At 35.9% G+C, this 27,132-nt stretch overlaps 1 protein-coding gene across 3 annotated transcripts; it reads left to right on the top strand.

The window, feature by feature from the left end:
* Positions 1-1,443: 1,443 nt before the first annotated feature.
* LOC102584489 (myosin-6) lies at positions 1,444-25,687 on the top strand. Of its 3 annotated transcripts, none has more exons than XM_006364491.2 (39): positions 1,445-1,654; positions 3,952-4,080; positions 4,272-4,415; positions 4,517-4,662; positions 4,740-4,896; positions 5,026-5,084; positions 5,171-5,330; positions 6,664-6,813; positions 6,904-7,040; positions 7,148-7,294; positions 7,438-7,539; positions 8,170-8,227; positions 8,314-8,415; positions 12,872-12,909; positions 13,065-13,191; positions 13,285-13,455; positions 13,558-13,689; positions 13,773-13,882; positions 13,955-14,015; positions 14,823-15,000; positions 15,079-15,284; positions 15,449-15,568; positions 16,381-16,479; positions 17,031-17,243; positions 17,349-17,488; positions 17,623-17,731; positions 17,832-17,876; positions 18,818-18,898; positions 18,994-19,164; positions 20,257-20,412; positions 20,535-20,711; positions 21,525-21,653; positions 21,735-21,805; positions 21,890-21,989; positions 22,073-22,129; positions 22,786-22,842; positions 23,085-23,165; positions 23,270-23,352; positions 25,185-25,687. In XM_006364491.2, the coding sequence occupies exons 1-39, from the start codon at positions 1,652-1,654 to the stop codon at positions 25,297-25,299; spliced, it is 4,521 nt and encodes a 1,506-aa protein (XP_006364553.2). In that variant the 5' UTR covers positions 1,445-1,651; the 3' UTR covers positions 25,300-25,687. The 3 variants fall into 3 exon arrangements, 2 of the variants coding, with proteins under 2 accessions (XP_006364553.2, XP_006364552.2); XM_006364490.2 differs by having other exon boundaries at positions 17,826-17,876; XR_001471989.1 differs by lacking the exons at positions 23,085-23,165; positions 23,270-23,352; positions 25,185-25,687 and adding an exon at positions 22,491-22,607 and having other exon boundaries at positions 1,444-1,654; positions 17,826-17,876.
* The last annotated feature ends 1,445 nt before the right edge of the window (positions 25,688-27,132 follow it).

Here is a 27,132-nt window from a genome sequence, read left to right as displayed (position 1 = left end):
TAGAGAGTAGAAAGATTAGAAGATATTTTTGTGAGTGAAAAGAATGAAAGATTAGGGGTATTTATAGTTAAAAAAAAGAATGAAAATGTAGTTTTAAGAAGTTTGGGGTATTAAAAAAAGTTTGGGGGGTAGGGAGGTGTAAAGGAGGGTTATGGGGGTGAAAGAGCCATTGGTGGGGCCCAAAACCCGTTGCCCAACGGCTATAATTTAAAATTTTAGATTTAAAAAATAAAATAAAATTTGAACGAACCGGACCGAAATCGAGATGGAACCGGGACTAACCAGACCGGGACGGACCGGTAAATCCCGGTTTCCGTCCCGTTACCCCTCCCGGACCGGCACAATACCGGATAGAACCGGCACTATCCGGAACCGAGACGGAACCAATAACGGATCGGAACGGACCGGAAACGGTACCGGTACCTCCCGGTTCCGTTGCCAGCCTTACAGTGTCTAATCTTCGTATAAATAAATAAATAAAACAAGTTCACATACGCACAACTTCCAAAAAAAAGTGTTTGTTGACTTATTGACCTTGCTCATAGAATTGCTTGCTACAAATTGACTCTTGTTTTATTAGCTTGTTACTATACATTTTTAATCCTTATTATTCATTAAAGAATCTCACAATGTTTATTAAAAAGTTATTTACAAAGTGATGTTCAAAATTTTAAAAGAAACAAAAAAGTCACAACATTGATAAGAAATTTTCAAAACTATAATTCTTTTTGGAGCCAAATAAGTTTAATCACATAAAAATTATATTCAATAGTTCATTTTAACCTTTTTATTTAAGTTATATTCAGTTTTCTTAAATTGCGTAATCTATAATCGAATTCACAAACTTCAAACAAAAACCTTCCTTCTCCCACTTATTCATATGTATACAGGATGCTTAAATTTCATAGCATATTTTAAATTCGAAGAAAATAGTAATTCTATTTTATTTTTTATTATCAAGTTTAAAAATATAGTAATTGACTATTATTTTCAAAATATTAATCACCACTAGAATGACGATCATCTAAACCATAACATAAGAATTTGTTAGCATCAACACAACTAAAAAATGTAATTTTCACACTAAACATACTTGAATTTTTATAATGAAAATTTTAAAACTTGACAAATCAAACTTCAGATGGATATAACTGAAGCTTTTAAAACTTCAAAATAGCACGTTTATAATTAATTTTAAAGCGATTAATTCGTAAAATTTTATCGACCTTAGTTATAATCCGACTAGATTGAGAAAAGAGAAGATACATGAACTATCATGGTGGACTTGGTATTCCATTTATTATTATTTTTCCATTGACTTGGTATTTAAATACTTCAATTACAACTCTTTAATTACAAATTGCACATTAAAAATATATTAATATGAACTTAGACCAAGAAAAAGAAAAGAGCAAGAAAAGACAAAGAAAACCGTAAAGTCTCCATTTTTTTTTTCTCTTAAACCTTAAAACTCTACTTTTTTCCCCCAATTTTTTCAGAAACAAAACCCCATTAAAGGGAAGTTCAAAAATATATTTTTAGAATCTTTTATTGTTAGAACAAAGTTGAAGTAAAGTTGAAATTGTACAGAAATTGGGTTGAATTCTTAAAGAAATCTGTATTGGGTTGATCAGAAGCTGATTGTAGTAAAATGGTATTTGATTATCATCTTGTTTTCTTGTTTTTGTTTTTAGTTATTGGTATAAAGCATTTGGTTGATCTTCATATGTTAAAAATGGTGTCTTGTTGAGTTTCATATTTCACATTGTTTTAAGAGTAAAGTTGAAGTTGAAACAGAAATGGGGTTGAATTTGTAATGGAAATTGATTGGTTAGTTGTGCTTATCTGCTTCAAGAATCTATCTGATTGGAGTCATTTAGAAAATGGGATTTGATTATCATCTTGTTTTCTTGTTTTTGTTTTTTGTTATTGGTATAAAGCATTTGGTTGATCCTCATATGTTAAAAATGGTGTCTTGTTGAGTTTCGTTCATTGTGTATTTCATATTTCACATTGTTTTAAGAGTAAAGTTGAAGTTGAAACAGAAATGGGGTTGAATTTGTGATGGAAATTGATTGGTTATTTGTGCTTATTGGGTTGATTAAGAAGCTTCTTCAAGAATCTATCTGATTGGAGTTATTTAGAAAATGGTATTTGATTGTCAACTTGTTTTTGTTTTTTGTTATTGGTATACAGCATTTGGTTGATCTTCATATGTTAAAAATGGTGTCTTGTTGAGTTTCATTTAGTGCGTATTTCATATTTCACATTGTTGTAAGAGTAAAGTTGAAGTTGAAACAGAAATGGGGTTGAATTTTTGAAGGAAATTGATTGGTTACTTGTTCTGTATTGGGTTGATTAAGAAGCTGCTTCAAGAATCTATCTGATAGGAGTTATTTAGAAATAGTATTCGATTATCATCTTGTTCGTTTTAATTTGTTTGGTTGGTTTTGATTTGGCATGGAGTTCAAGAAACTAAAGAAGAGGATTGAATCTTATGGTTTTATTCATGTCACGTGGAAAGTTAAATTAAGGAGTTACCAAAAAAAGGAGAAAGGCATTCTTTTTCTGAAATAGACTAAAAAGGAAAGTAACACAAACAATATATATAAACAACATTGGTTCATTTTCATATCTTAAATAGTGCGTATTTCATTTTCGTTGTATCTGATGGTATTCAATTATCATCTTGTTCTTGAGTTTTTTTAGAGTATATTACACATTGTGTTTTGGACTGTGCAATGGAATATTTTTTCCTCATACTTTTGAACATATTCTAAGTTAGTGTTTCAAGATTCGAGATTTGGTTTAATTAAGTTAAAGGAACTATTTTGAGTTTTGCTTTAATTACTCTGTCTATCCAATTCTATGTGATGGTTTTCCACTTGTATAGATATTAAGATGTTAAATTTGACTTATATGTTATACTACTAATGGTAAAAGAAAAAAATAGAATACTCTGTAATGTTAGTTTGATAAGAAAAGATCATAACAATGGAATGGTGTGAAACACTTCACAACGTCCCAAAACAGATACAACAAAAAAACGTACCCTGTGTAGTCCCACAAAGTGGGGTATGGGGAGGGGGAAGGTAGAGTATAGGCAAACCTTACCCCTATCTCAAAGGTAGAGAGGCTGTTTCCGATAGACCATCGGCTCAAGGAAAAACAGTCCAAAGCAGTCCACAAAAGAAAGTAACAAAAGTTCAAGCAACAGCACATAGTAACACACACAACGAATAGTAACAGAACCATACTACACCAAAATAATACGATAGTCAAAGTACAAGAAATAGCAGATAGTAACATAAACTGAAGGATAAGAAACTACAGGAGCAATACTAGGACAACTAGTTTGGACAGACAACTCGAGAAAACACCACTACCTACTAACTTTCTACCCTAATCATGTACTATCTGCTATGTAGAGAGTCATATAAATTGGGACAGATGGAGTACTAGATTTTTTTGCATTATTCTCGGTTAATACCTTCTGAAGCTCTTGTACTCCTTAAACTAGTGTTGTGAACAACCTTTTACAGAGAAGTCTCATGCATTTTGCTACTAGTTGTTAGTGGTTTGCCGCTCTTAATGGTGAGCAGACTGTAACACACTCTCAGGCAGGATAAAGGGATTAACAATTCCACATTTTATATTGCAGTCATGGCTATTTTCTAGTTTAATGAGCTGGCAACTTTCTGCATATTTTATGTCTTCAATAAGTTCAGTGTCATGTAGCGTTATCTCTATTGTTTAGAAGACTTCCTTTTATTCTCATTGCTTTAGCTGTTGATATCTATATGCATTATTGTTTTTAACTGTCTGGCAGCATCAAATTGAATTCTTAACCATTTTGCTTATGCCTAAGGCCAGATTAAAGGATTAGAAAGTATATATTATGGATGACATTGCATATACTTACTGAAGAATATTACATTGTTGGATTTGCAGGCTGCTTCAGTTAGCTTAGGGGCGGGATCACTTGTTTGGGTGCAAGATCCTGATGTAGCCTGGATAGATGGGGAAGTTTTAGAGGTCAATGGTGCAGACATCAAGGTTTCTTGTACTTCTGGGAAAACGGTACGTTACAACGTCGCTTATAGCATCAGATTGCACTAAAGTAGTAAATGATAGCTTGCTTCTTATGTTTAGTAATGCTCAAAATTAGATAAGGATTTGTATTGTTCCCACCATATCTTGGGAAGTTATCAACTAAGCAGATTTGGCGGATTGACTGAGTCTCGTTCCTCTTGTTTCTTGTTAATTTTCAGGTGGTTGTTAAGTCTTGTAACCTCTACCCTAAAGATGCTGAAGCTCCACCTAGTGGTGTTGATGATATGACAAAGCTTGCTTATTTGCACGAACCAGGAGTTCTGCACAATTTAAAGACTAGATATGATATTAATGAAATATATGTGAGTTTTTTGGTGTCATTTCGTTGTTATCTTTTCGTTTTCCTTGTAGTGTTTGGCTAAGCTTAATGTTTACTGAACTAACTTGTAGATGGTTGTTTCAGACATATACGGGGAATATACTAATAGCGGTCAACCCTTTTAGAAGATTACCTCACTTATATGATAGCCATATGATGGCCCAATATAAAGGTGCCGCATTTGGAGAGCTGAGCCCTCATCCTTTTGCTGTTGCAGATGCAGCATACAGGTGTGCACTGCCCCATATTTATGGATCAAGTCCTTTATTTTGCATTTTCAGTAAGAAAATATCCCCTTTCTATGCAGACTTATGATCAATGAAGGAGTAAGTCAATCAATATTGGTAAGCGGGGAGAGTGGGGCTGGTAAAACAGAAAGCACGAAGCAGCTAATGCGCTATCTTGCTTACATGGGAGGCAGAGCTGAAGCTGAGGGTAGAACAGTTGAGCAGCAAGTCCTGGAGGTAAGATGTGGTAGATCTTTTACCATAAGTTTTTGCAAAAAAGATTTGCAACTCTGACAGTTGGTTGTCTTGCACAATTTGATTCTAGGTTTCAGGCTTAACTTTTAGATATATTTGTGCATTTTGCAGTCAAATCCTGTTCTGGAAGCATTTGGTAATGCAAAGACTGTCAGAAACAATAACTCAAGGTTAGACAGATAAAATTAGCTAACTTTTTTAGAGCATCTTGTATTATCACACATGGTTGTTAATATATCTCACACCGAGAACGCAGTCGATTTGGCAAGTTTGTGGAGATCCAGTTTGACCAGAGAGGAAGGATTTCAGGAGCCGCTATCAGAACATATTTACTGGAAAGATCTCGTGTTTGCCAAGTTTCTGATCCAGAGAGAAATTATCACTGTTTCTACATGATTTGTGCTGCACCACCAAAGGTAATGCACCAGTATTTACTTCAATAAGAATTACTTTTGCAGAAGATGGGCATTCTGAAACCATGATGTTTTATCTTTGTTTTTCCATTGGAAATTCATTTCTACGCACATAGATTTCTCGAAGTGAAAAAATTCATGCTATCTAATAAAACTTAATACAGTTAGAAGTGGATTATCCTTGTTGAGACCATATCTATTTTTTGCAAGTGAACTTGAAGGTAAGTGTTGTAATCAGATAAATCTTTAGGCAACACTCTCTACCTTGTACACCTAAATGCTTCATTCCATACACTTGATAGAAGAATATAAAAGATCATTCAATGCGAGACGTGTTTCTCATTGACTCATCCCTTGACTATATGAATCTGTCACCATAAAATGGAGGTTGAGGGGGTTCACTAAAGCCATCTCGTCATTGACTTGAGAGACAATCTCATTGATTTTGTTGCTCTACGACAGAGAACCCGTCATCTGTGTTATTTGCAAGACAAGTCTGGTTGAATCTGCCAGTTATACTTTCTGCTCCTATTTTGTGCAACTGGCGAAATTCTGATGGTGGAAATGCACGTTCTGATGGTAGAACCCTCATAATCCAATGATTGTACTGCACCTTATAGTGTTAGAATCCAAAAATGAACAAAACGTATCCGAACACTACCAGGAAACTTTGTTCTATCTTAAAGCCATGTTACTCCTAACAGGAGAATACATGACTCCTGCTGGAATACCGTGCTTTAGTTTTTCTCAGCTCATTGGGATATATGCACCTTGCTCCTGAAAATTCGTTAGAATAGGTGTGTGAGAAGCCTCAGATTTAATACAATAAATTGGCCAGGCAGCATTTTGTAACAACCAGTACTCCTGCTAAGGAGGTGGATGAACTCATAGGTAGGAGCGTTCTCATCCCCCCTCCCCCCCCCGTATTTTTTTAAAAAAAAATTGGGTTAGAGGAAGGGATTACAATGTGGGGAATCGAACCCTCACCAACAAGGTGGGAGTTCAAGTAGCCAACCAACTGAGCTACAAAGATTCCCGTGGGGCGTTCTCATTCCCAGTCTGCTAATTTGAGTTTTTTTTTTGTTTGATTAAGTAAAATAATTTTATTGACAATTGTGGAAATTCCGTGTACAAGCCATTACCAAAAGAAGAGAACCTATACCAAAATATGGTTCTCGACAAAAGAGATCCAATCCTCTATATAGATTGGGACCTCATAAGTACACCAAAAAGAAACTAGAGACGACATACTACTTTGCATTTTTACTAATCTTGATTAAAATTTAGTAATGAGACTTGGAAATTTTGCCAGTCTGATTCTGTTCTCCACTCTCAGGATATTCAAAGGTACAAGTTGGATAACCCTCAGTCATTTCATTATCTAAATCAATCAAATTGCTATCAGCTAGATGGGGTTGATGATTCAAAAGAATACCTAGCTACTAGAAGGGCAATGGATGTTGTAGGAATAAGTTCGGAAGAGCAGGTATATTTGAAAAGTTGCAGAGACAGAAAAATATATTCAAGGGTAGAATTTTAGTAAATGGTTATTTCACACTCTCTTGCAATTCCCCAGGATGCAATATTTCGAGTAGTGGCTGCAATTCTCCATCTTGGAAACATTGAATTTACAAAGGGGAAGGAGATGGACTCCTCAGCTCCCAAAGATGAAAAATCTTGGTTTCATCTGAGAACTGCTGCTGATCTGTTCATGTAAGTGATGAAATTGGCTCATTGAAGTTATTTCTATTCTATTACTAGCCTGAAGGTTTTCTCAAACAGAAAAAGTGCAGCACTTTTGAACTTCTAATATTTCCTAGGTGTGACATGAAGGCTCTTGAGGATTCACTTTGCAAACGTGTTATTGTAACACGTGGTGAAACCATCACCAAATGGCTGGATCCAGAAGCAGCAGCTATCAGTAGAGATGCTTTGGCAAAAGTAGTATACTCAAGATTGTTTGATTGGTGAGGTTTAACTTTACTGGGCAGTCAGTGAATCAGACCATCACTTATCTGCCATGTACCTGAAGCATTTACTACTCCGTTGCAAAATTGTTAAGCAATAATGACTTCGATTTTTTATGCATGCTCTTCAATTTCAATTTCAGGCTGGTAGATAAGATTAATAATTCAATTGGTCAAGATCCAAATTCGAAATCTTTGATTGGTGTGCTGGATATATATGGATTTGAGAGTTTCAAGACTAACAGGTGCTTGACTGGTATGCCTTTTTGTTTGGATTGTATGAGATGTGTTCTTCTCGAATGAACTATATAAAATTGCCTTAGCATATCAGCAAGCAGTCGATTATTTTATATCTTTCAGTTATTAGTGACTTCTCTTTATCTTTAGCCCACTTGACAGAGGACTCATAGCACAATTGCCATAAATTAATTGCCAATTCACAACCCTTTATTTACTATGATCTTGTCTTTGCTTTCTGGTGCCTAATACATGAGTTATGAGCAGTTCGATGCATCTTATTGCCTCTTTATTTGGTTGTCTCCTAAAGAGAAGTGTCAAATTTATAAAATATTGTCACCTAGATTTTGATTTTTCTGTAATTGAATTAGATGGGCTTGCAACCCTTAGACCGCCATCAATGGGATGAAATTGCCCATATAATCTTAAATGGGAAGTCGGTATTGAACTTCTTGTTGAGTGAAAGATCTTCTTCTGTGATCTTTCTAATTTTGTACTCTTTCCTTAAACTGCAGTATCAGTTTTTTATTCTGAAAGCCTACTAGTCATGGACCCGGTTTTGTAGATTGTTTAATATTTCTGATGCTATTTATTTCTGCAGCTATGAATCATACTTCTGATGCTCTTTATTTCTGCAGCTTTGAACAATTCTGTATCAATTTGACCAATGAGAAACTGCAGCAACACTTCAATCAGGTTCCGGTTATTTTCTCATCTTTGAGTTTGTTGAACTATCATTACTACTGTACTCATCTCGATCATACCTGCATGTGGTCTGTCAGCATGTTTTCAAAATGGAACAAGAAGAGTATACAAGAGAAGAAATTGACTGGAGCTACATTGAGTTCATTGATAATAAAGATATTCTGGAACTAATAGAAAAGGTTTGTGCTTAGATTTGCTTTTTATTTCTTACATTTGTTTACTTGTAAATGACTTCACATTATATAGTTTCAGTTTTTTTCACCCAGTTAAAAGAAAGCTGTTCCTTGTGCACTTTGATGCAGCATGTCCAGTCAATCCCCTTTCTTACTCTCCTCCATTTCCCTTTGTAAAATCCCTTCCATTTACATACATCAGGTTGTTCCTTAAGAATATGTTGTCTTCTACAGGAACTATCTTGTCAGTTATATATGGTTGATCTTGGATATAAGTTGAATGTTACAGCTCTATTTAACCAAAAAAGGTTGGAAGCTGCAACTGATAAAGTTAAGATGAAATTCACTTAGAGGAGATGTGTTTTCCATTGTGAGAAAGAAGAGAGTGTTGAGAGCAAACTCAACTTTATTATTTCCTCAAGTTATGGAGGTTTAAATAACTATGTTTACATGTCCTAAAAAGGAAAGGAAATCAATACAAATCAATATTCTAGAATATTCACAAGGATTCTAATACTCTCCCTCAAGCTGGTGTATACAAATTATATGTACCAAGCTTGCTACACATATTTTTTGTTGTGGAACCATCTAGGGACTTGATGAATATGCTTGCAAGATGATCATTTATCCGCACAAATCCTGTGATGATGTCTCCTCCGAGTACCTTCCCTCTGACAAAATGACAATCAATCTCTATGTGTTTAGTCCTCTCGTGAAATACTGGGTTCGATGCAATGTGAAGTGCAACTTCATTATTACACACAAGTTCCATTTCTTTAATCTCTCCAAATTTCAACTTCTTCATTAGTTGCTTGATCCATATGAGTTCACATATCGCCGCTGCCATAGCCCGATGCTTTTTTCTGCGCTAAATCTAGCAACCACATTTTAATTTTCTGGAAAATTTTAATTTCACCAACTATAACTTGGTATCTAGAAGTGGATCACTTGTTATAGGGTGACTGCCCATCTGCATCTGAATATCTAACAATTTTCTCATGGCCTTAGACTTCCTAAAATGGTCCTTTCCCTTGAGCAGATTTTAAGCATTGAAGAATGCGAATAACTGCATTCGTGTGACTGTCACCTTGGAGAATCTAAGAACTGGCTTACAACATTAACTGTAAAGGCAATGTCAGGCCGAGTCACAGTGAGATAATTCAACTTTCCTACCAACCTCCTGAATCTTCCAGGATCACTAAGAGGTTCTCCCCGACCTGGTAGGAGCTTAACATTTGGATCCATTGGAGTATCAGTAGGCGTGCAATCTGTCATCCTTGTCTCTCCAAAAATATCAAGTGCATACTTCTTCTGTGAGATGATGTTTCTTGATTTGGATTGAGCAACCTCTATGCCTAAGAAGTACCTTATTTGACCAAGATAAATTGCTGAAAAAGGTGATGTTTCAGTTTGGTAATTCCCTCGTCATCATTACCTGTGGTGACTATGTCATCAACGTAACCACCAAGTACATGCACAAATCTAGACTAAAGTGACGATAAAACACAGAATGATCGGCTTCATTTCGTACCATGCCAGATTCCTGAATAACCATGCTAAACTTCCCTACCCATGCTCGAGAAGACTGCTTCAGGTCTTAAAGTGCTCGTCATAACCTGCACATCATGTTACTAGACTACCTTAAAGCAACAACACCAGGTGGTTGCTCCATATATACCCCATCTTCGAGATCTGTATGAAGAAATATCCAATGGTAGAGAGGCCAATGCCAAACAACCACCGTAGATTAGAAGAGACTGACTGAAGCAATCTCAGCAACAAGAGAAAAGGTATCACAATAGTCAAGAACAAAAATGTATGTGTAACCCTTGACTACTAGGTGAAACTTTAGGCGATTAATCTATCCATCGGGAGCAACCTTCACCATATAAATCCGACGACAACCAACTATAGACTTGCCTGGAGGTAAATGAACGAGCTCTCAAGTGCCACTAGACTGTAAGCCAGACATCTCTTTGATCATAGCTTGTTGCCAGCCTGGATGAGAAAGAGCTTCACCTGTAGTCTTAGGAATAGAAACAAATGATTGTGATGCAGAATGGGCGGGTGTAAAACCATGATATCTCAACCAAGTATAGATAGAGTGAGGATTATGAGTAGAGTGAAAACTTTTTCCAGTGGCAATGGAAGAACTATGTGTAGACAAGTTCACAGGAGGAACAACTGGTGGCGGGCGTGAATCATTTGGTCTAGATGAGGAGCGCGGACGATGATGATAAGTCTACAGAGGTGGAGTTGGAGCTGAGGAAGATGTAGTTGTAGAAGGTGAAGTGAAAGGATAGACTATGGCAAGATCCCAAAGATGAAATTGGTATTAGAACCTCAGAAATGCCTAGATGTTCAGCAGAAGAGGATGTAATGTAGGGCTGACCTTCAAAGAAAGTAACATCAGCAAACATAAGACATAAGGTAATCGCTGGGTCAGGTGAGATGCTTCCATATACCTTTTGTACCCTCGAATAGCCGAGAAACACATTTAAGAGCACAAGGAGCCAATTTGTCTTTACTTGGAGTGAGAATATGGACAAAGCATGTCCTCCCAAAGGCACGTGGTGCAAGAGAAACCAAGTTGATTGAGGAAACAAACAGAGTATGTAACCGATTTTTAATAGCAGAGGAAGGTACCATCTTTTGAAGTTTCAATAAACTAGGGTGTTCCAATTGTATATGGATTAAATCTGGAGAGTCGCAGACCGAACAAACTGTAGTGGATCTGGGAGAATTGAGACAGTAAAGTCCATCTGACTCACACCTTTCGCCAATCATTTTTTCCATACCGAGTAACAAAGAAGTTATAAAAGAATGAGATGAAACAATATAATGTTCTTGTCAAATGATAGATCGACAGAAAGCTAAAAGGCTAAAAGGACAACCAGGGACAAAAAGAAAATTATTAGAGTCAAGGAAGCTAAGGGATTGGATTGACTAGCTCTGGTTGCCATGGCTTGAGAACTATTAGCTAACGTAAAAGTGGGAAGGGATTGAAAATAAGTAATATCAGACAATAAAGATTTGTTACTAGCAATGTGGTCAGAAGTTCCTGAGTGGCTGAGTCCATGACCCAAGGACCAAATGTGGCGGACTGTGAGATACAAGCAATAAAATAATTTTTTGAGAGAAAAGAAGACATATTTTCTGAAAAATACACTGCAGGTCCAAGGTTTTTTATTCTCTAGGGGTATGGTGCATATACCAGTACCACCTATAGGATCGGAACCCTCATGCGACCCCACACAAAAATTTCCGCTGCAGTTGGGTCCCTCATGCGCTCTCACATGCCACCTGCAACTTTAGATCTCCGTCGCTACGCCTCATGCGCCGGCGGATGTTGAGTTTCCGGCAGTATTTTCCAGTGGTCTTGCTTCTTCATTCCGAGGTTGTTCTTATAATTTTTCCTGATTCCGACCATTTTCCAGTGATCAGATCTACTTTTTCCTGTTTTAGTGACTAATTTTTTCAGATTCCGGTGACAACATTAAGTCTCGGGCCAAAATTCACTCTATTTCTTGGACACTAATAACACTCTATTTTTTGCTTTGACCCCTTATGTTTCTCGGATCCGATGTTTTTGGTACTAAATCTATGGTTTCCAGCAACCCAAACCATGGTATCACCACAAAAGCCTTGATAGATAGTGCGAACTACTTATCTTGATTTTCTCTGTTTAGCTATGGTGCAAAGGACAAGGTGTTTAAGATCACTTGTTCAAACAGGCTAAGGATATTACTGAAAATGATAGGGGGCAAATAGAAGAAGATTGATGCTTAATTGTGTAGTCTGTTGTGGAAATCTATTGATTAAAAGTTGATGTCGTTGTTCCGACCATTCCAAGCTTGCTTCTCAGTTTGAAAAAAGGCTCGTGGGCTATACACAAATGACATATCCTGCTTTTATAAGATGGTTTCTTGGTTTATCTACCTTAAAAAGCATGGTTCGGATATGTTTACTTATCTTGGACAGGTTCAGGTGGTAATGGAAGAATTTAATGAGTTGTGCCTGCTACTGAAGTGTTGAATTTTGGAGCACCACCATGTTTTTAGTCGTTACACTTTCTGGACTAAAATCTGATTTTGACTTGGTGCGGGAATCAAATTTCGGCTAGCCTTAGCAATCAAAGAAGAAAATATATGAAAGAGAGGTTACGAAGGCTGAGATATGCAAAAATGTCGTAATTTCAGCAAGAAAACTCCAGAAACTTTATTTTAGCATTGAAGGCTGAAATCACGCTTTTTCTGTATGTTGGCTCAACTCGGGGGAGCTAAGTGACTGAAATCTTGTTTTTGGCAAAGATATCTGCAACAGACATTCCATATAAGCCTCCCTTCTGTGATGATGTTGATTTCGTTCTCTAATTTACATAATTTTTTATTGATGGACCAAGATTTAATTTTCTCCTTTGTTTCTCCAGTAACATATTTTAACAATTCTTTCTCTTGCTCAGAAACCAGGAGGTATTATAGCACTCCTTGATGAAGCTTGGTAAGCCGATTTTGAATGAAGAGCTATTTTTTAGTAGCTTTTGTTATTCTTCTTTCTCATTGTTTAGATAGTCCAAACATCCCTTCTGTTTACCCTATTTACAGTCATTTCTTAGGGCTTAGGCTATTCAGACTACTGTTATTTTGTTTTTGCAGTATGTTTCCAAGATCAACTCATGAAACGTTTGCACAGAAGCTCTATCAGACTTTCCAAAACCATAAACGATTCAGCAAGCCCAAGTTGGCTCGTTCTGACTTCACTATTTGCCATTATGCTGGTGATGTAAGTCTTTTCATTTACTGTAACAAATTTTGAGCTTAGATCTTCAACTTTATTTTGAAGCCGTGGATAATTTTACATTTTCTTTTCTTACAGGTCACATATCAAACAGAATTGTTTCTGGATAAAAACAAAGACTACGTTGTTGCTGAACATCAGGCACTCCTGAGAGCTTCAAAGTGTTCTTTTGCATCTAGTTTGTTTCCAAAATCAGTGGAAGAATCCTCAAAACAGTCAAAGTTCTCTTCTATTGGTTCTAGCTTCAAGGCATGTTGCTTCTGTTTTCTAACGTATTTTGCTCCTCTTTTCATCTATGCAATTAGACAGAGATATATTGAATCATCACATGTTCTTTTATATACTTTGCAGCAACAACTGCAGTCTTTGCTTGAAACTCTGAATGCAACTGAACCCCATTATATTCGATGTGTGAAGCCAAATAATCTGCTAAAGCCCTCTATCTTCGAGAATCACAATGTTCTGCAACAGCTGTGCTGTGGGGTAAGGAAATGTATTGAATTTTTTTCAAATTGGTGGCATATATATGAATGGAAAGTTTGTGCTCACTGTTTTTTCTTCTGTAGGGAGTGATGGAAGCAATAAGAATAAGCTGTGCTGGATATCCTACTCGGAAACCCTTTTATGAATTTTTAGATCGCTTTGGCATCCTTTCGCCTGAAGTTTTAGATGGAAGGTACCTATTTACCTTGTACTATTTGATCAGATTGTCAATGTGTTGTGATTTTTTCTGACTAACTTATGACAGTACGGACGAGGTCACTGCATGCACACGCCTTTTAGAGAAAGTCGGCCTTCAAGGATATCAGGTAATACATTACCTCATTAGAGGTTATAGTTTAAACATGAAACAATTCAAACTTATCTAGTTCATTTCTGTAATTTTGGAGTCTCTTAACAATTTCAGATGATAACCTCACTTGACAGAAAGTCTGTTTTTATCTCTTTTAACTGATATTTATCTAGCATATTTTAGCACATTCTTCATTCAGTAAAATGTTTAAAGAATTTCAGTGGTTCCATTTTGCATTTGTTGCACACCTGAATCCTATCGGGCTTTTGGCAGGTCAGATATTTGGTGAATAATTAATCTGTAAATTCTTTCGTCTTTCTGGTGGCCTCCTCTCGTTGCTACGTGTACTTCCTTTCCTTCTTAGCATCTCTATATTCTAGGTATTATTGGTTATATTGTTCAGTTGTATTATATGCTCATCTTTCTTGTTTTTTCTTGTAATTTCATGGATGCACTGTGAATTTTTTTAGTTTTTGAAATTTTCTAGTTTTGTGTCTTTACTGATCATGATAGTGTGTATCCCTTTCATAAGTATAGTATTTTTTTCATCTTCTTCCCAGAGTTCTTTTGGTTCTTGTTTTATAATCATATGCAGAAGATGTTGGCATTAAATTCCACAAGCATCATCCTTAATGTCTGGAATATATTTCATACTTTCCTGGTCTTTTTACTTAGGTCAACTGTAGAATATTTCATTCTTTTAATGATCTAAAAAGGCAAAATAAATAAATAATCAGAATCCCTCTGGATTTCGTTTGTGAGATGTCTTCCATGTGGAGGAAGCTTCAGGAAAGCCAATCATTTGCCCATTTTGCCTTTGCAGATTGGTAAAACAAAAGTGTTTCTAAGGGCTGGGCAGATGGCAGAGCTAGACAGTCGCAGGACAGAGGTGTTAGGGAGATCGGCGAGCATCATTCAGAGGAAAGTTCGTTCTCACATGGCTCGAAGAAATTTTACATTATTACGTCAGTTGGCAAGAAGGATACAATCGATGTGCAGAGGTATTTCATTTGCTATACGCTTGGATTTTGGGCTCGTAGATTAAAATCTATTAATGTTTTCATTTCTCATTGTTACAGGAGAACTTGCTCGGCGTGTATATGAGAGCTTGCGGAGAGAAGCAGCTTGTCTGAAGATCCAGACAGACATGCGCATGCATCTTGCTAGGAAGGGTTACAAAGAATTGTGCTCTGCTGCCATTTCAATTCAGACAGGAATGCGTGGGATGGCTGCACGCAATGAAGTACGATTCAGGAGGCAGACAAAAGCTGCCATTATCATTCAGGTAAACTTTTTGTAATGGAAGAATAATTCTTTGAAATCTTGAGAAACTTTTCTAATTTAGGATCAACAGACTATTTGGAATAGTTATGCTCTACCTGTTTATTAACTTAATTCCTCGGAAGCTGTGATTCACACTTTATAATGATCTTCATGCTATATGTACAGAGTCATTCTCGTGCATTCTTGGCCCGGTTGAAATACAAGAAACTCAAGAAAGCTGCTATTACCACTCAATGTGCTTGGAGAGCTAGAGTCGCTCGTGGGGAACTACGGAAACTTAAGATGGTGATATCTCATTCTTCATCTCCTCTTTATCCTCTTTATTGATCCAGAGGTTCTTAGCTGCTACAGCCTGTGTTAGCATCTGTATTCTGAGTTGATACACAGTTTAAATTTCTCGGAAATGTATTAGATTACTGTATGCTTAAATCCTGTAGAAACTAACTGCAGTTATGCTTCTCACTGCTCATGCTTACATCAAATTTAGACCTCTAAATTCTCTTTCATGCTTTAGGCCATTCATACTTGGAGTGAATACTTTGAAGGGTATCAGCATTAACTTCTTATAAGCATTTAAGTAACTGCCTTCAAGAACTTGCAAGCTATAGTACACAACTGGAAATGTGTCTCTTAGTAAAACTTAGGGACTCGTTTTTTGCAGCCAGTGAGAGTCTCTGAGTACACAAGTCATAATGCCATGCTGCTAGAGTTGCATTTTGTCAAATTCCCCTACGGCCAAGTCGACTTTGCTTTTTAGATCCATGAATTGTTGTGCAAGACAGATAATTTCAAATGATATTTTGTATATTCATCCAGATTTGATTTATCTCACATTTTAGTGCCAGCTCATGTTACATTCAACAGTTTATATCTTCCTAGGGAAATCCCCAGTTTTAAATTTATCGATACTAAAGGTTAGAAAGTCAAGTTTATGCATTTCATGCACCATGCTCAGTTTAAGCAAACAACGTGATAGTTGGCCTGCTTGCAAAAGTCACCCTTTCTTTATTACTATACTTTTGATTGAATATCTATTGTTTGTTCTCAAACAGTTCCATTTTTGTTCGGAGTTCCATTCTAACTTATTTTAAGCATAGGCTGCAAGGGAGACTGGTGCGCTTCAAGCTGCAAAGAATAAATTAGAGAAGCAAGTTGAAGAATTAACTTGGAGACTACAACTGGAGAAACGCATGAGGGTAAATTCTTTATCTTAAGATGCTGCTGTGCCCTATTCTTAAACCATAAAGGATTTATCATCTAGAACACACAATGCACTAGAGGAACTCAATCTTGAAATAATGCTGTATGATGGACTTGGTGAAAGCTTTTAAGTGTTTGAGCATGAATCTAATACTGTAAATCCTCATATGAGTCCATGTTGATCTGTTAAGCTGAGGACGGAAAAAACAAACTTTTTAACTAGAGTCATGTTTTTCAAAGAAAAGCTTCGGAGCAGGAATAGGTACATCATACATGCAATTCTATAATCATATTTGACGAAGGAAACACAAACAAAACCACTGCTGATTGGAATCACATATAGACTCCCTATTTAGTTGAACTGGTAGCATGAAGTAAAATGGACCACAATTTATTGATGGGCCTAGTTGACTAGAAGTATTTGCTTCTGTCAAAGTGGAATAGGAATATAAGAAAATGGTACAAGAATAAGCTAATTCCGTCTCTACCACTGTATGCTTTTAAGTGTCTGCCTTCCAGTTTAAACAATATAATTTTGTTTTTGTAGGCTGACATGGAAGAAGCAAAAACACAAGAAAATGCAAAACTGCAATCAGCTTTGCAAGAAGTTCAACTACAGTTCAAGGAAACACAAGAAATGTTTGTCAAAGAACGTGAAACTACAAAAAGGGCGGCAGAGGAAGTTCCTATTATGCAGGAAGTTCCTGTTGTTGATCATGAAATGATGAACAAACTTAGTGTTGAAAATGAGAAACTAAAGGTAGGTTTGTTGAAACAAGGGAGTTTCAAGTGTAAACGACTTTCTTGTATTCACAGGAGCTACTTGCACTCAGCTCTTGATGCTCCTTTTTGTTTTTGATTTCAGTCTTTGGTAAGCTCTCTAGAACAGAAGATTGATGAGACAGAAAAAAAGTACGAAGAGACAAGCAAACTTAGTGAGGAGAGGTTGAGGCAGGTGTTGGATGCAGAGTCTATAATTGTTCAGTTGAAGACTACTATGCAAAGGTTTAATGAGCTTATGTCATAACTCATAAGTAGCTTGAATGGATAATCTTATGGCAATTTTATTTTTATACAGATTGGCTCGTGAGTATAATTCAATGTAATTCATTTCTACTCATTGCATTTTCTGGTTATAGGTTCCAGGAAAGGAATTTTGATTTGGAATCTGAGAACCAGATTCTTCAGCAATCTCTGTTAGCCCCTGCCAAGCAGGTTTCAGATCATTCACCTAGTCTGTCTTCCAAGGTATTTGCCTTTAAAATTCAATTATTTATTAGTTTCTTTCCTTCCCTCTTTCCCTTTGACAAATTCTGCCTATCACATTGACACTATTATGTAGGTGCAGATAGAAGAAAATGGCTACCACCTCAAAGAAGAAACTAGAACCAATGTAAGATACTCTTTTCTTGTCATCCTGCAACATCATGTGAAGTACAGGTGACAAATAGGCAGGTTTGATCAAACTTGGGTAGGTCAAATCTATAAACGGAGCACTATACAACCAACATAATAGTTTGGTTGGGTCAAATACAACAACAACAGCAGCATACCCTGTGAAATCTCACAAATGCTGGGGAGGGTAGAGTGTACGCAGACCTTACCCCTACCTCATGGAGGTAGAGAGTGTGTTTCCAGAAGATCCTTAGCTCAAGTGCAGCAAAACCAAATTGCATCAAATAATTGGTCATAATCCATCCAGCCTAACATGACCCAACCTTTTCTCCTTTTTATTTTGGCTTTTCAGAAAAAGTGTGTAAAATCTTATATACTCCCTCCATTTCAAAAAGAGTGGTCTGGTTTGACTTGGCACGGAGTTTAAGAAATTAAAGAAGACTTTTGAATCTTGTGGTCCTAAATTAAAGTTATGTCAAATGTACAAAATTGCCCTTAATCTTGTGGTCTTAAACATGCCACGTGGAAAGCAAAAAGTAAAATGTTACCAAAAAAGGAAAGAGGTCATTCTTTTTGAAACTGACTAAAAAGGAAAGGAGGTCATTCTTTGTGAAACGGAGGGAGTAATTATTAGCTCAAGTCTTCCAAATTTACTTAATTGTTAATTCTCAATCTCCAAACTTGATTTCGTATGCTCGGGTTTGTGTTGCATTTTGACCTGTTGCGTTACACTATTTTGATCCATTTTGACTCAATAGTTGGATGAGTCATTCTGTTGCGATCCTTGGGTCAAATAAAAAAGTATCATACTTCAACACGTTTGAATTAGGGCGGGTTGAGTGGATTACTAGAAAATGGCTTGATTTTTCCACACTAATGTTTGGTAGTTGTCAAATTTCAATTCATGCTCCATGCTTATGAGATGATTGACTTTTGCAGGATCCACCAGGTTCAACACCTGCTAAAAAAGTTGAAACCCCTAATAGCAAGTCAAGGAAACCTCCTATTGACCGACAACGTGTATGTACTTCCCTGGCGAACCTTTTGTGTCAAATTTCTTATTGTTTGGTGGAGAAACATTTTATAAACTGATATCTTGGTGAACCATGCTGCAGGAAGACATTGGTGCACTCATTGACTGTGTGATGAAGGATGTTGGATTCAGTCAAAGCAAGCCTGTTGCAGCTTTTACCATCTACAAATGTCTTCTTCACTGGAAATCTTTTGAAGCAGAAAAGACTAGCGTGTTTGATCGTTTAGTGCAGATGATTGGTTCTGCCATTGAGGTAACTAAATAGAGAATTGCAACTATTGACTTTGAAACAGTGATAGAAACAAAGCAGTAAAATGTGTTTACCCAGTTATATTGAAATTTGAAACTAAGATGGAAAATAGCTCAAAGCTTCAACAGAATTTCATTAGCTATTCCTGATTTCACTCAACTACCTGCTGTCAGCATTTGATAAAAAATCAAATAATCGACTTGCTTCCATCTTTGATTGTCGCATAGCATTTATATAAATTATTGTTGGGAGAGTGTCACTATGATATTCATCAATAAGGCTAGCAGAGTTATTACTTATTCCGAAGAAAAAAGATTTATCAGTGTTATAATCTCATTATCATATTATTTGCACCAAAACATTTGGATTAGTTTTAGTTATTTATAGCAGTTCGATACTCTTTTTGATGTGATTGATATTTCATTGGTGTGATGGAAAATCATATGATAACATGTCAAGAAAAATCATTTAGTGGGTTCTCAAGAAGCAAGAAATTCATACCAACTATATGAAGGATATGTACAAAGGAGCATCACGGTCTAAATAGTTGGTGATAGAGGAGGATTCTGTAAAAATGGGTTTACACCAAGGATCTACCTTGAGCCTGTTACTTACTTGGTGATGGATAATTCTATGGTGCATGCTTATTGCTAAGGATGGAGTGTTAACTGGCAAAAACAGCGAGAAAGTCAACCAGAAATTAGAATTATGGAGAATCACTTAGTAAGGGTTTAGGATAAATAGAACTAAAACAAAGTATATCTCGCTGCAAGTGTAGCCCCCATAAGAAGAATGAAGGTGAAGTGAGATTTGACACAACTATGGTGCCTACATTAAAATAATTAAGACTGCAAGAATTTCAACTCCTTACGTTAATAACTGTGAATACCATTATAACCTGCATTGTTACTAAAGCATATATGAGGAATGTTGTCTGTGTCATTCTGCTGCTTTGTGATGAAATCTTATAATCTTCAAAAATGACTCCTAAGGTGATAAGAAGACAGAAACGCGATTAATTTCTTAAATTTGGAGGTTCATGTTTCAGTAGACTTAATACAAACTAGAATATGATGAGAAGTCTTCTAATTGCAGAATCAAGATAGTGATGACCACATGGCATACTGGCTGTCAAATACCTCAACATTGTTATTGTTAATCCAAAAAAGCCTGAAGCCAGACAGTGCAGTTGGTGCGACTCCTACCCGTAAACCACAGCCTGCAACATCCCTGTTTGGGAGAATGACATTGGTATGAGAACTTTTCATGTTGAGTTAGTTCTTCTTTAAAACTGATTTAGAGTACTAAAATCGTAGCTATAGTAGTTTTGCTCCCATGCATGTACTAACTGATTTTGCTGTTATTGTTTTCAGGGATTTCGCTCGTCCTCTTCTGACATCAATCTTGCTGGAGTAGTGCACCAGGTTCAAGCAAAATACCCAGCTCTGCTTTTCAAACAGCAGCTTACAGCATATGTTGAGAAAATGTATGGAATTATTCGTGATAACTTGAAGAAGGAGTTAGGGTCACTTCTTTCCTTATGTATCCAGGTATGTTGAATTTTACAAACTGCAATCCACCGTCTTCAATAAAAAAGGCCTTCCTGCATTTCTTCATGTTTCTTCTTGCTTTGTGCTTCTAAAACTTCAGGATGGCTCTAAGATGATATTGCACAAATAGAAATTTACAAATCTTTTCAACTTAATTTTACTTCTTGATTAACTTTTTTGCATGATTGTCAATATTCTCCTCTAAGCAGAACCCTGGTAATTTAACAATTATTACATGATGCCAAATAAATGCACTCATCGAAGGAAGAAATAGTTCTTCAATTTTGTGGTTTAGTCTACAAGCATAATAACATGACTAAACCTTAATCCCCACTAGTTATCACTGATATTGATATTTGTTTCCATTTTATTCTAATTTTTCCCCTTCGTCCACATACATTTCGACAGGAAAAAGCATCACACAGAAGTGTAAAATTCTGAATAATTTAATAAATTTGAATTTTTGAAAATTGTGAAAGTTATATTAAAATGAAAATAGTGGGGAGAGTACAAAATTTTCCTCTTATACAGGTGAATTTGTTTTATGTGTTTAAAATGTTTCCCTTCTACTGTTTAATGGGATAATATTGACGGGCACATCGTTTTATAGCATTTCAATTTTTTTTGTAAATTTTCTTCACTTCTATCTTTTTTTCGCCTGTTTTTAATTGTTTCTTATGATATATTTCAATTTATCACTGTGTTTTGCTTTTCCTTCTAAATTTTTTGTACTGTGGAGCAAGGTGGACATTCTTTTGTCTATTAAAGCCTTCAGCTTTTCGCATAATAATATATGATATGTTGAAAATTCAGGCACCAAGGACCTCCAAAGGAAGTGTGCTAAAGTCTGGTCGATCCTTTGGCAAAGATTATTCAATAAATCACTGGCGAGGGATAATTGAATGCCTTGATTCTCTTCTCTGTACTTTGAAAGAAAACTTTGTAAGGCCTCACAGACCTTTTCCTGTTTCACTATCTTTCTAGTTATAAGGAAAGCTAATATTTGCTGCCTTCCATTCTCAGATGCCTCCGATTCTTGTTCAGAAGATATTTAGTCAAGCCTTTTCATACATGAATGTACAGCTCTTTAACAGGTGACCGGGTTTTTTTTATCTAAGTTGTCTTTAGTTCTTTGTCAGTTTAAGCTTTCTAATCTCATTTAAATTATGCAATCATAGTTTTCTTCTTCGCCGGGAGTGTTGTACATTCAGTAATGCAGAATATGTTAAATCTGGCTTGGCTGAGCTAGAGCTGTGGTGCTCCCAAGCAAAGGAAGAGGTAATTTATGGTTCACTGTTATCACCTAAATGAAATTTTTTGGATCTAATTCCTTTTTTTTTCCATTTATTCCTGGCTTGCAGTATGCTGGCTCATCCTGGGATGAACTCAGACATATACGACAAGTTGTTGGATTCTTGGTAATGTTAATATATTTCAATCTTTCTTTTAATATTTTTTCTTCCAGTATCATTGATTAGAAGTAGCCACATAACTTACCACAAACCAAGTTTTCAACGCTGACCTATGCTGAAAGAGTAGGACATGGGCCAATTTGCATATCCGCGCTGCAAGGTTATTAAATGCTAGATTTTAAGAACCCTTACATATTCATTTATCTCTTAACATATATTACATGGATATTGACTTCCTCAACGTGTTGCCTCACTATTATTTGATTCTGGTAGTCTAAGCTGTTCTGGTTCCGTCAATCTATCTAAATGTGCCATCTGTATTTCCTTTATCCTTTTTTATTTTTGGGAAGTTTTCTTTTAATCTCAGATGAAAGTGTTTGAGCAAGTAGATATGGTTTATTGTGTAAGAAAAAAGTTCTGAGACATCGTGTCTGGAAATGAATTAGTAGTAAGCGGGACTGCTGAAGTTTCCCTGAGTTTTTTGGTTAGTTACTAATTTCTTGTGCTTCAATATAAGCATTATGGCTATTATGACTTGGCTGTTGCAAGATAATTGTTGCTTTTCCTTTTTTCTTTAGAACTTGCTTATGTCTATTACTATACATATGCAGTGCGATCCACAATTGATATGGAGTTTTCTGTTAATTGTTACTCTTTTGCAGGTTATACATCAGAAGTACAGAATTTCGTATGATGATATCACTAATGATTTGTGTCCTGTAAGTCAATTTTCTCCAACAACATTAGCTCTGAGTCCAGTGTTGTGAAATGCATTTGTAGAAGTATTAAAATTTAAGATCTTCACCATTTTGCAATTTAGATATGAAGAGTTCTTTGTCAAAACTTTCTTCTCTACCAGTCCAGGACAGAACTTGGTTTATCAATTTATCTTTTCTGGTTTCCATTTCATCGAGCATAAACCATATCACCTTCCTTAAAATGTGAAATTCTGGTTTTACAGGTTCTCAGTGTCCAGCAACTTTACAGAGTATGTACTCTTTACTGGGATGACAAATACAATACACGAAGTGTCTCCCCAGATGTAAGTTATGCGTGGCTGATGGTATTTTTCCGATTGAAGTCCTACCTGTGCAGGTTCATATCAGTCATAGTTGAATGTTGAGGGAATTTCTTTTGTCCTGACAGGTCATATCTAACATGAGGGTACTTATGACAGAGGACTCGAACGATGCCAAGAGCAACTCTTTTTTGTTAGATGATAACCCAAGGTGAGAAACTATTCAATGTTTAGAAAAGTTATGTCATCCTCTGCCAAATTTGGCACAAGCAATTTTCTTGGATGCTTCTATCATGATTTTGCCTTATATTATGTCGTTAGAAATATAACCTGGAAGCTTTCTTTATGTACAATGTGGGTTTTGTAAGTGTGCTCTTTATTACACAAAAGCATAAATGAAGCATAAAGGAACTTCTCATATTCCTCATTCTTTTCCTATTGTGCTCGGACTCTTCAAAAATGTCACCACGTGCGTGTCAAATCCTCCATAAGTAGTGCATTCTTGGAGGATCCACCACGGGAACGGCATCATTTTTTGAGAGAGTTCTTTTGTATTGCCTTAAAACATCCACCAGTTCCTTATCAAAAAAAACATCCACCAGTTCCCTTCATTCAAGATTATCAGAGAAAATCATAATGGGAGCCCTCCATACTTCGCCATCACCCGTAACACCATTTCCGGGATAACTCCATTGTCCAGGGTTGTGAAGTCTCTCTATAACACAAGAATATGATCCTTGCACATTGAACACCAACTTATACAATCCAATTTGTCCTCCTTTAACTGTTTGCTGTAAGGGTTGCATTCTATGTGGTACATGATTTGATGGAAATAGCTTTATTCGGCATTTTTGTCTTTCACACTCTCTTCTGCCTGTCTTCATGTCTACCCTCTTCAGTAAGCAATCTCAATAAGATCTCACCGTGAATATACTTGTACCCAGCCATCTTGATATATTTCTATCCTCTGGATTTTCGGATCCACTTCCACCCATGATAACTCTCTGGATCATATTTCCCAGGATAAACCTCAGGTGCTTCTTGTGATTAAGATAGCCATGGTTGCAATAATATCATCTGTAAAGCTTACACCCGTGGACACACCTACTTTAAGATTGTATCTCCACACCAAAAATCCAACCAAAAATTGTACCTCTAATTCCCGGCATGAAGCCAATGAAGTGGAGTCCTCTTTCCTTATAATCCCTTCCCATGCGCTTACTACATGCCTATCATATTCATATCTCCATAATCATGTCCCAGTCATGCTATACTCTCTCTGCTCCATTTTATATGACACTCTGTTTGAAAAAATGGCATGTTTCTATATTAGGAAATTTTTAACTTTGAACGTCAAAACTTTCCCGTCCTCTTGCTTTATGATGAAAGGCCACAAAGCATTGCTTTCGGATTTTCCAGAGAAAAGAGGGATTGAACAGTTTTCCCAAAACAAAGGATTGATTGAATTATCTTATTTAGGACAATTCATGGTTAGTCAGAAAAACAAATCTAATGGATTTACCTAGGTTAGTTTATGGGCTTATCGGTCAGAGCAAGCACAACACTCGTACTCCTAATTACATGCTTTTATAGTCAGAGAAATGTCGTGACATCCTTAAGACCGTAAGTTGTAAGGGTAATTTTGGCATATGCCTGAAGTCTGTCTTTCTTTCTTAAACTCCATCTATAATCAAACTTCACCATATAAAATGAGAAACGGAATCTATTCTCCGTATCCTAACCCTTCATCCCTTATAGCGGGGTTTGTTATTTTCTTTCACTCCTCCATGTTCTTATTTCTGTTCCCCTATTTTCCTTCTTATGGAAGATCTCTCATCATTTTCTCTTATTCGCGTTTACTTCTGTGGGCATACAAAAAATTAACAAAAACAAAAAGTACTAGAAGTTCCCTATAATTTCTACTGGCATATAAACGTTAACCAGTCTAAAGGACTCCTAAAAACATGACCTAAAGTAAACGTGCTAACATGTCTGAGTTGATTCAAGAAGCTAATTCTAACAAGTGCATCTTTTCAACTGCAGCATCCCATTCTCAATTGAAGAAGTTTCAAATTCACTTCAAGTCAAGGATTTCGCAGATGTCAAACCTGCAACCAAACTTCTTGAGAATCCAGCCTTCCAATTTTTACATGAGTGAGGCCTAGGAACACCAACATTTTCTCGTGTTTGCATGAAATATTATTGTACCATCCTCGACAGTCATCCTCGATTTCTTGTACATTCATCTTTTCCTAGTTCATTTTTTTTACCAATATATCTTTATGTAATATAATTTTCTTGTGTATAGTTATAATTCATAGCAAAAGGTGTAGTGTGTAAGCAATTGAGCTTTGTATCCTATCCAATTTTGGTGGGGGCAAAGAACAGCACCAATTTTTTTGTACTTTTTTTTGAGAAATTAGGACAAAAGCATATTGGTTATATTGAATGGTGTAAATGTTTTGTGTATTCTATCCAATTTATATTTGTAATGAAAGAGGTAGCTATGGGGTATTGTTCTGAAGATTTCTGAGAACAAAACACCACCGAAAGCACTATTCGTTTGGCCAGAAATGGTCTTGTATCGTGTCTCACCATAATTTCCTGAATGATATGTCGTGTGAGATTGTTCGTTCATCTTCGTTCAAGAGTTTATGAAAGTATGTCCGTTACCTTTGTCTAATGAGTGCCTTCTGTACCAATATTCTGCCCTCGTCGTCTTTGATGTACTTCACTTGATCTAAGTTTCCGACCTTCCTCTCTATTCACAACCTCGTTCAAATCCTTCCAAAAAGTTAAAAGCCATTTTTACCTTTTTCCTTATTATAAATTATATAATAATAAATATATATATTTATATAATATTCTTTATTATAAATAGTGTATTAAATATCAAAATATTTTGTCAAAATCTTTAAAGCAATAATTGATGATTCTAATTCTATAAAAATGATTAATTATTATATTATCTTACTACTCTCTGTCAAACAATACTTGTCCATTATGAATTTTGCACATTTCTTAAGTAACTATTACTATATCATTCTTTGAATATAATAAATACAATGTCTTAAATAATAGAGAAATGACTATAATTAATGATAAAAAGTAAATTATCCATTGATTTAAAGTAGATAAGTATTGTTCTGACATCTCACAATAATATCGTGGACAACTATCGTTAGGCAGAAGAGTTAAAAAAAAGAAGGTAATTTTACAAAGAAAGTTGTGTTGATTCCATCTTTTTTTCTTGGTTAAGCGCAGGGGAATTCTGATTTAAGCTTTGATTTGTAGATTCTTGTGCCTCTTATTGTTGCTAGGGTTTAATATTCTTCAACATTGAATTTGAATTTTTGGTATAGAGTGCATGTGATTTTAGGTCTTTTTGGTATAGAGTGAATAGGCTAAAAAAATCTTAATTTATCACCATTTTGCGAGTTTTATACCTAAACGAGTTTATTGACCCAAGTCTTGTGATACTATTTGGTAGTTATGAGGTTCTGATTAAGAGTTAGCTGATATCAGAAGAGCAGATTGATACAACTTTATTAAAGAACGTTGTTGATGTATTTGTTGGAATTGGAAGGGGCAAAATAATGGAGTATAATGTGAATGACTTTGAAGATGCAATGCTTAGAGATTCTCGAAAAGTTTGCAAATTGGATCGTGGAAGATTCTTATTCAGATTATATATTGAAGATTCCACTCATTTTTATAATTTTCTCCGTAAAAATTATAATTTTTATAGTATTGAAGTGCTGATATGTGTGTTCTTGCACAGGCTGTAATTAAGTTCAGGCTCATTCTGCCAGATGATACCATAATACAACCGTCATCTTTTATATCAACATTTCACTATGACGGCCATTTTTTGGAGCTGATTATCAAATTATGTTCTCTATTAACAATATTTCGCTATAGCAGCCAAAATATATCGTTTGGCTGTAATGGGTTTAACGCATAACACAGGCAGATGTCTGCATTACTCCCT

Source organism: Solanum tuberosum, unplaced genomic scaffold (assembly GCF_000226075.1).
Source record: "Solanum tuberosum cultivar DM 1-3 516 R44 unplaced genomic scaffold, SolTub_3.0 scf00504, whole genome shotgun sequence".
NCBI classification, from domain to species: domain Eukaryota; kingdom Viridiplantae; phylum Streptophyta; class Magnoliopsida; order Solanales; family Solanaceae; genus Solanum; species Solanum tuberosum.
This window is presented reverse-complemented; position numbering and strand designations above follow the sequence as displayed.